This window comes from Mesoplodon bidens (genome assembly GCF_964165515.1).
Source record: "Mesoplodon bidens genome assembly, chromosome: 18".
NCBI classification, from domain to species: Eukaryota; Metazoa; Chordata; class Mammalia; order Artiodactyla; family Ziphiidae; genus Mesoplodon; species Mesoplodon bidens.
This window is the reverse complement of record NC_138175.1, coordinates 40,254,661-40,264,414: the sequence shown is the minus strand read 5'-3', so window position 1 is coordinate 40,264,414 and position 9,754 is coordinate 40,254,661. Positions and strand designations below refer to the sequence as shown.

At 48.7% G+C, this 9,754-nt stretch overlaps 1 protein-coding gene across 7 annotated transcripts; it reads right to left on the bottom strand.

Annotated features, from left to right (window-relative positions):
• Window positions 1–612: 612 nt before the first annotated feature.
• Window positions 613–9,431, bottom strand: POP4 (POP4 homolog, ribonuclease P/MRP subunit). 7 transcript variants are annotated; one of them, XM_081217033.1, is made up of 7 exons: window positions 9,122–9,187; window positions 7,413–7,465; window positions 5,529–5,752; window positions 4,066–4,143; window positions 3,825–3,886; window positions 2,032–2,133; window positions 613–1,037 (listed from the first exon to the last, which is right to left on the bottom strand). In XM_081217033.1, exons 1-7 carry the CDS (start codon window positions 9,153–9,155, stop codon window positions 901–903), a joined length of 690 nt encoding a protein of 229 aa, XP_081073159.1. In that variant the 5' UTR covers window positions 9,156–9,187; the 3' UTR covers window positions 613–900. The 7 variants fall into 7 exon arrangements, 6 of the variants coding, with proteins under 6 accessions (XP_081073159.1, XP_081073161.1, XP_081073160.1 ...); XM_081217034.1 differs by having other exon boundaries at window positions 925–1,407; XM_081217035.1 differs by lacking the exon at window positions 4,066–4,143.
• Window positions 9,432–9,754: the final 323 nt, after the last annotated feature.

The window sequence follows — 9,754 nt, the reverse complement described above, 5'->3', positions numbered from 1 at the left end:
CAGCAGCAAAAATGGGACTAAGAGGTCAACTAAGGTGCCACTGCTGGGGACTCAGGCTTTCCTAGTAGGTTAGGCCTTGGGAAGAGCTCCAGTCTTATTTTCCCTTCAGCCCACCTTCCTTTGGAGTCTAACAGACTCAGGAATTGAGAACACTCTTGTAGGCTTAAGCTCCCCATACTGGAACAGGCTTCAATAAGCACACCTAGGCCCGGCATTCTGCCTTTGTGGTTCACCTCAGTTCGGACTCCCGAATGGGCCCTAAGTCACTTATCAACTTCACCACTCATTCCTCTTCAACTTTCTTGAAACAGCAAAGTAAACCTCAGGTCAAAGAGTTCGACAGCAGGCATGATTTAAAGTGATGTATCAAAGAAGCAGGGCACCACTGAACTAGTGAGACACGGTGCCTGATGACAGAGCAAAAGTAAAGGCACGAGCCAGGCACAGCTCAGGCCTCCCCTTCCCTTCCATCCTGGCGGTGCTGCAGGAATCACTCCTGTAGCCTGTTCATGCCCACATGCATATTTTATTATCACATAAACAACTCATTCATCATAGAACATTCTGAAAACACTGAAAAGTATGAAAAAGAGAAACCAAATAAACTCACTATTCAAGTCAACCTGTGTTAATTCCGGTGTTTTCTGCCAATCTTTTCTGTCCATGGGAGTAATACAAAAACAAGAGCATCTATAAAGACACATCCCTGTGGTCCCTGACTTCTGTGCTCAGTACAGTGTGCTCCTTCCCAGATGATTAAACGTCCTCAACTCTGATTTAGACTGGCTGGAGGTGGTCTATAACCAGAACTGGCCCAACCATCTCTTCCCTGAAAGGTGGGTAATTCAGGTTGTTTCCAGTTTTTCGCTGTCATAAACGATTCCCTTAGGCAGGAAGAGCTCACAAGTCAATTGTTCCCTTTGCTTTGAACTTCTTCGCAGACCGCTCGCTTGACCGCAGCTGGAATTTGCTCCCATAAATGTAGGAAATAAAGCCATCGATCTCCACAGTGAACACAGAGTTTAGCTTGGGGATAACTAAAAAAAAGCAGGAGAAAAAGGATGAGGGAAAAAATCCTGGCAGTAAGTTCACTTTTGTGGAGACTATTATTCCCAAGATGTTTGTATTAGAAAATACAACAAGCTAAAAGGAAAAGATAATAAGAAATAGAGGAACCCACAAAGGTAACAGCATCAGGATTAAAGGGGATTATTCTGCCAAAAGGCCAATTTATTCACATTTTAAATATAACTCAACACCTAGTTTTCCGGGTCAAAGGCTATGAACCAAACTCCCAAAACCAGAAACCCCCAGAAAAACTGCCAGAAACAGGTCTTGCCGCATAACTCTCAGATGGACTCACGGCTTTATGCTTACTGGGGAAATCTGTACACCACTTTCTGAGGTCTAAAATGAGAGCAGAAGAATATAGAGGGGAATGGAACAAAGCAACAAGAAAACCAAGCTTCAAAAAATTAAAGGAACAAAAACCTCCCACTGTGGTTTTGAAATCTCTGGATTCATGGGCAAGGAGGGGGTGTGGAAATCCTGACAGACACGCCGCTCGTCTCTGCCAGAGCAGTGAGCTCTAGCACACCAGGCGGATAAGCTTGCCCTTGCTTCCCTGGGACCCAGAGAATCACCACCAAGGGCGCTGGCTCTGGGAACTCCAGGGGCAGGTGCTACCTTAGCTTCGTCCCTGCTATCTGTCTGGCTGCAACCCTCTGGGAGGCAGCAGCCTTTGGGCAGGTGGAGGGTCCCAGTCCTGGAAACAGACCCCGGTGCCTGGAGGCACAGCCAAGCAGCCCCTCCTCCCCTTGATCACATCTGGCCAAGGCTGCTGGCTGGGCTCATGAGTACCTCAGGGAGAGCCCTGGGTGCCGGGACGGTCTCTGCAGGCTTGGAATGTAAGGTCAGCAGGTACCTACCATCTGTGCTGACCTGAAAGGCCAAACTGAGCTTTAGAGCCATGAGGAAAGGGCCGACAAACCGGCTGGGGAGGCCACAGCCCACGGCGATCCAGTTACGTACCTTTCAGGCGGTCTTCTTTAGTGATAATTTTGAAAATGTGCTTTGTTTCCTGTAGAAGGATTCCTGTAATGCCCACATAGGAGGGGCATTTGGATTTTGTAACTGCAAAGGAAAAGGGTGGTTCAGGGCTCAGGCCTCTGTGGTGTTAGGGGAGCCACAGGCAGCCAGGCCTGCGGGGGCTGTGGGTTCTGGTCCCAACCTTGAGCCAGCAGAGGAAGAAAGACCACCCACAGGGGCAGGGTGAGGTGGAGGCTCCTTGGCTGGGCAGGGACCAAGTGGGATGAGAACCTAGGCTTCCCAATCCCTTGGCGGTGGCTTTATAGCCTCTGTGCTCTGATAAGATGTCCTTTGGAATGCCTGCTGCCACAGGGGTCCTGGGCAGGATTCTGGAGCCAAGAGGTCACACATGTATCTAGCACCACCAAGGCCCACAGTCGGGTTGCTCTGGCAGGGCCAAGTCTCACTTACAGGACCTGAATGAACGCCTGTTCATCATGGTCTTCCCAGAACGTCCTGAACTCTGAACAGAATGGGAGCCCAGTATAGGCCACCCAGCAGTGAGCTGCCACCACAGGCAGTAGGCCTCTCACCTCCCCCAACCTATCCCCCAATGTAGTCAATACACATTCACTGAACGCCTCCTATGTGTCTGGCAGTGTCCTAGGTAGGTGCTGGGCACAGTAGTAAGTCCTGCTCTCACGAAGCTGCTGTTCTAATAGGGGGAGGGGTAATGTATACCAAACCAGAAAACTGTATTTTCTGATAGTGATGAGTGTTATGAAAAAAACAAGGGCAGGGTAATGGGGTGGGGGGTCATCTTTAGCTATGGTAGACCTCTGGGAAGTGACATCCTAGTAGGGACCTGAATAATGAGAAAGAATCAGTCCCTGAGCACACTGAACTCTCTGGGTAGAGGGAAAAAGCAAATGCTAAGACCCTGTGGCAGGGCCAGGCCTGGTGAGAAGCAGAAAGCAGGCCAGTATGATTAGACCTGGTGCCCAAGGAGGTTGGACAGGCTGTTTAGACCACAGTAAGGAGGCAGAAGGGACACAACTTGCTTTCTGTTGTAGAGTCTTCACTCTGGCTGCCTGGTCAGGGGAGGAGCAGTGTGTCAGCCGGGAGAGGGTTAGGCAGCTTTGCAGTAACCCAGGGGAGATGGTGGTGGCTTAGATTTGGGTGTTAGGACGTGCTAATGGATTAGAGGTAGGCAATTAGGAAAGAAGGAATGTGGATACCTCCTAGGTTTTTGGCTTGAACAACCAGGGTAAATAGTGGTACTGTATTAGTGGCACTCAGTAGTACTCAGTGGTATTACTAAAGGTGATTCTCAGTGGCAACTTAGATGATGAAGGCCAGGGGAGGGGCTGATCTGAGGAGAGGTCCAGAGTTCTGTTTTGGATAAGTGAAGTTTACAGTGTCTACTGCACGTCTGGGTGGCTATGTCCAGTAGACAGTTGAATTCAAGGAGTTCAAGGGTAAGGTTTGTGCTGGAGATGACAACATGGGAACTGTTGGTCCATAGCCGACATTTAAAACCATGGGGCTGTTCAAGATACCAGGCTGTGGGTGAGTGCCAGCAGCTGCAGTGTCCTTTGGGATACCAGCAGGGGTCTTCTGTGTGGAGAAGGTACACAGAGGCCATTTAGAGTATCTAACGAGTGGCCAGAATTGGCTAAGACAGCTATAGTCATCGTCCACCCGAAGTGCTGCTGATGTAGGGATATCCACACAGCAAGGACTTGTCACTGAATGATGGCTTGGCCACCCAGATGATGTGCTCTCAGGCAAATTACCTGAAACAATAGCGCCGTGAAGATCTGCCTTTAAAAGCTTGGCCTGAATCATCTGTGGCTGCCTACGAGGTAAACAAAAGCCCATAATGTATACCATGATAATGAATTCTGAAAGAAGTAAACAGGTCTACAAACCTCCGCAGCCAGGCAATGCTGATAGCAGGCTCCGGAAGCTGCATTTACAACGATCCTAAGACTTGGGCTCTGCCTCAAAGGGCAAGGCTTCAGAATTGTAACTCACATGTCTGGTTTGAGACCATTGCACAGATCCCGGATGTACTGTTTCCAGAGTTCATGCAGAGGGAGAAAAAGACTGTATCTGTGGCAAAGTCAGATAGAGGTAAAACGTTAGGCAATGTGAGCTTGGGATTATAACATCCAAAGAGCACAGAGCTTGGCTTGATGCCAAGGACCATGACCTGGATCACTGGGGCCTGGGTGCAAATCCTAGTTCTACTCCCGATAACCACACTAAAATCCAGCACTTTCACCTCTCAAACCTTAGCTTCCTCACGGGTAGAACCCTCTCAAAGCTAAGTTTTTGCTCATGAGAAGAGGAAGGCGTTGCCTTCCTTTGCCCCTTCATCCTTCCTGCTGGTTAGATGCAGGCATGACAGCTGGAGCTCAAGCAGACATCTTAGACCACGAAGGAACACCTACAAATGGTGGAGCAGCAAGGACGCACCCAGGGCTACACTCCTGGGTTGTCTGATGGCCATGGAACTGCCTACCACACCAGCCCAGGATGGTGTTCATCTAGACTTCTTTGCACAAGATAAATAAACTTCCATCTTATTTAAGCCACTGCTATTTTGAGGTTTTCTGTTACAGGAAGCTGAACCCAGTAAGCCCTCAGTAAACAGGAGTTACTGGTTGTCATAAGTCCCTGTGCAAGGTGACAGGGTCTGTCTGGAGGATGAGTGAGAAGTGGCGGGGTGAAGGAGAGGGAGCAGGTGAGACGACCCCAAATGGGCCTTCCTGGTGCTTCACAGGGAGTCTATTTAACGAAGCTACTGGTTAGAGAAATGAGAACCTCAGGCTCAAACCCAAAGTGGACTCTATTGGTGGGGACATGGGTGAGGCACACCAGGGGCAGGCAGCAGTCCCTTCCTCCTCCCAAAGCCCAGCTGATTTTGTGAGAGGGGCCATGAACAAAGTGACAGACTCTATCTTGTGGGATGTGGGAGGCTGTCTGGTTACAGATCTTGGAGCAAAAGCATACGAACAGTCCTAAGGCATGCAAATGCCGAATCGTGGCCAAAGAGGGATGGAGTGCCAGCTGGAGGGAGGGAGGAACATGTTCTCCCACAGAGAGTAACGTGTCTCTTTCAGAAACTTCTCAAACATGTGGGCAGCACGTTCTTTGGCAATAAGACCCCAATGGGTGATTCTGTCTAGTGCTGTTAGAAGCTACAGAGATATATGTTAAGAAATATCAGTTTCTCTAAGAAAACTGAAGGACAAATAGTCTGTTGCCCATGGCTTATGGCACTGGTCTTATTAGTTAAGGATAGGACAGAAGCCAAGCAGAAAAGCCAAACCCAAACAGTCCGAATTGGTAAAGGAAGCCTGCCCCCTTGTGGCAGAAGTGGGAGAGGCTCTCTTAGCTCAAGCAGAGCAGGGGCTACCTAGCTTCCCAAGTCCATACTCAACACAAGGAAGACTAAGTCTCTGGGGTGGAAAGGCAGGAAAGGCTTGCCATACCTCTGTTGCTCTGGATTAATGTCAAAGAGCCGCAGCTCCCTCCTCTGCTTGGCAGAAAGGCCTTTAGATTTCTTTCTCTTTTCCTTCCGCTTCCGGTGAGGGAAGTACTCCAGAACAACGGCCTTGCGTTGCAGGTGGTCCTCCTGGGCTTGTTGGCTCATGCGGGGCATGCTCCGCTTCAGGAAGGCCCTCACAAAGGCCTCGGCCCGCTGGGTTCCTAGGTGCTGCATGAGGACAAGATGGTGTGGTGCTCACAATTCTGGTTGGGGCTACCCAGACCCCTAGGCCCTCCCACACACCGCTGCAACAGCAGATGGGCCGCCTTCACTGACCCACCTATCTACCCACTGAGGCTCACACAGCCTCTCATCTGCTGCGTGTTTGCTACCCCCAGCTGGGCAGATGTGAAAGTCACATTCAAATGCCAATTCGTAACTGCCACACACAACAGCCACGTCAAACTCCAACCTCCTACCCTGCCCTCTGAGGTTATTCTGAGGATAAAAACAAAACAAAACAAAAAAACAACAATAAAAAAATTAAAGCAAAACAAACAAAAAAACCATTACCTTTGGAAAAAAAGACTTCTCTCATCCTTGAGAAATGTATGACAATGGTATTTAAACTGTCATGATCAGATGAAGGCAAGCTCAGAGTAGAGCCAGGCTATGGCCTTGAAGGAAATGACCCAACACTAGGAAAAACGGCATGACCAAGCACTCCGGGGTGGGCCCAGCCGCAGCAGGTAGGGATTTTGACATTGGGGCCATATCGTAATACTCTTTCCTTGCGTTTCCAGCCTGTGGATGCAGCATGGCTATTTTCCTGGTCCGCTCTGGCATCACTTGAGGAAATAAACTGTCAGCGTATCTTAGCCCCATGTGTTCACTCTTTTCCACATAGAACAGAGCATCACGTGACTGTGACTGAGCACCTGCACTTAGAGAGGACTTCTGGGCAAAGTAACCATCATAAATTGTGTGTAATTCCTGAAGGAACAAGCATCACTGTCTCTCAAGTTGGAGTTCCACCAGTCTATTCCTCATTCTGATGCTCTGCCCTCATGTTTGCCACAGCCCTGGGGAGCACGGTCTACTGAGGTCCTCCCTCTTAACGGGGCCATTTCCTGGACCTTTGCTGCACTAACTGGGCTGCAAACACCTTGCGGCTAATGTGTCAATAGTAATCAAGCTCTCATTTCATGGGCAGAAGCAGGCACGTGGATGGGTGGGAGGTGGGGATAAAGGTGTGATACACACGCTCTTCATGGTAGCCCATGGTAAGGAGGGCAGTAAGCTTCAGCTTTGTACTTTTAAAAAGTAAAAATTCATTATTATCAGTATTATTACTGTAAAAGAACACTTGATTCTTTAAATACCTAAGTGGCCCATCTTTCATGGAGAAGCCAAATTAAGGTGTATCAGCCTTCCAAAATCTTGATTTCAAAAGCAACTCCCTCATTATGAGTCACCAATGAAGCTTCTGCCAAACTGACAAAGAATGTTTGTAGCACCCAGATATGATCCATCAATTACACTAATGAAATGTGATCTGACTGCCCTCTTCAGGAGTGAAAGGGGCACAGTAACAAGGTCAAATGACAGCGCTTGCCACGGCAGGTGTCAGGTGAGCATAGCCTAGTGTCCCCTACACAGGGGAAGATGCCACAGATCAAGAAATCCCAGTTAACCAAACTTGACTCTGGTATAATGGGAAAGGAGGCCAGCAGAACAACACACCCTGATTAAGCCTAACATGTCTGCTGGAAACATGAGGAGTGAAATGTGGGAAAGGACATCTAAAACAGCACTAACGGTTAAGAAGCCACTGAGCCATCTTTGTCATCACCTCTGTTGCTCCCAGACCTCCTGCCAAGCACTGTACCTGAATGTCGAACTGTTTTGCATCTTTCTGAGAGAAGGCACGGTAGATCACACCTGGGGGGTTTAAAGAAAACAAACACGAAATGATCAACTCTGTTGGCTATGGCTATAAGACCTAAGACTTTTATAACTAGGAAAATAACTATGCTTATTCAGAGACAGAAGATGGGGGCAGTACAATGAGCACAGCTTCAAAGCTTTCTGATGCCTCTTGCCCTACCCTCCAGCCACATCTGTGCTAGAAGTTCCAATGGTGTGCCTTAAAAAAAATGCTTCTCAAACATGAATGTGTGTCAGAATCTCTGGGAACTTATTAAAATGTAGATTCTTGGGCCCCACTCTCAGATCCTGCATTCCTAACAAGTTCTCAGATGCTCCTGAAGCTCAGCAGACAATACTTAGAGTTGCCCTGGTTTAAAATACCACAGGTTAGCAGCCTGAGCAGTTGCTCTAAAAGTCTAATGATGTAACTCATTTAAAAGTTATGTGACAGGGCTTTCCAGGATGAAGATAGTTGGAACTATTACATTTTGTTTACTGATAGATGTTTAAAAAAGACTCTTCACATTTTAATATCTAGGAAACTGAGATGTATTATAAAATTGATGGTGTCCTAAACTGATAAAATACAGTAGATCTTTCTTCAAGCTCAAAATACACATTGCTCAATGTGGTTTTAACCTTTAAAAACTCACACTCCTGTTTCTTAATTTGTCTGAAGAAGAAAACCATGGCATTGGGGATAGAACATGGGTGTGAATGGAATAAGAATGAGACAAAGGTCTGGTTTAAGGGCCAAAAGACTAAAAATTTGGTTCACGCTCTATAAATTCCATCCCAGCTCGACTGTGCTTCCCTGAGTACATTTGAACCAGCAAACCAAAGGGGTTACAAGTTTTATAGAGTCTGGTTCTCTCTCAGATGGAAGATAGGGATTAAAACCTGTCTGTAGAGAGCAACTTGCAGGGCCTGGACCCCAGGAATGACTCTGTACCTGTCACAGGTGACTTGCATTAGACCCAGAAGTCTTTTTTTTTCCTATAACAATAGACATCTAACAGTTATTGAGCCCTCATTGCTTGTCATGCCCCTGATTAAAAGCTGCATATATTTTATCTCATTATACTTTCTGAACAATCCTTTAAAAGAGTTATTATTCCTATTATGCACTGAGAAAATTGAAGTTAAAATATGCTGAGACACTTAACTTGATCACACAGGTAGGGAGTGGCAGAGGTGGAACTCAAAATCCAGTTTTGACGGTGTCAGGCCCCTGCCTCTAAATGCCCTGGGTGCTTGCTCCCTTCCTTGGCACACCTCTGCTCAACTCTCAAAGCTTTGGGCTAGTGGTATCAATGCCCAGCACGCTCCCTGCGCTTTACACCAGACAAGGGTGATTCACAGAACAACAGGCTGGGCAGGCATCATTATCAGTACCTTACAAAAGGGGAAACCGGGTTGCACAGAGGAACAGGGCCTTGACCACGCCAAGAGGGAGACAGTGGCCAAGTCGCGCCAAGCCCTTGGGCCGACCTCTAGCACCACTCACTCACTACTGAGCAGCCCCCGGAGAGAACCTGCCTCCAGCTCTGACATAGTTCAGAGACTAGGCAGGCCAACGGGGACTCCGGGCCACAGTTACACTTAGGTAAGGCGGGACAATTTCCACAGCAGATCCGTTCGGACTCCGCAGCGGCCCTTTTCACTCACCAGGATCTACACCTAGTCTCCGACTCTTTAACATCCCACCCCTCTCCAATTTCGTGACCCTCAACACGGCTTACTGTTCATTCTCGGGCCGCTTCCGGTGCGCTCTGTTGACGTCTTCTTCAGGCGTCGCTCACTCTTTACCTCTCTCTACTTTCTTCAGCAGCCCTCGACCACCACAGCCTCTCTCGTCAAAGTTTGTGGTGGAGAGGCTCCTTCTGCCCGAAGTCGCGCGGTAAGCTAAGCTGACAGACTGACACGCTCCTACCGGCATCAGGAGCCACAAGCTCCAAACTCGAGGATGGCGCCGTCCATGACGTCACCGACGCGCGCCGACTTGGGGTGGCGCATGCGCCTCGGAGCGGACTCCGCAGCGCGGAGGATCACTGCGGGTTCTGACACTGCCACTCCTTGGTGGGGCTCTCTCAGTGTGTGTTTTGTAGGCGAGGGAAGGCCAGAAGAAGTAGGGTTGGAGTTGGGGAGTGTGGAATCCTTGTGAAGGCCCGGAATAGAGCGAGGCGAGTCGACTTGGAGAGGCCAGAAGGGGGTTGGGGACCAGGGGAGGGTGGACATAGGATGGGGAGGGTGGTGGGAATGAGGTCTGTGCGATCCCTAATCGTGCTCTCTACACGTCAG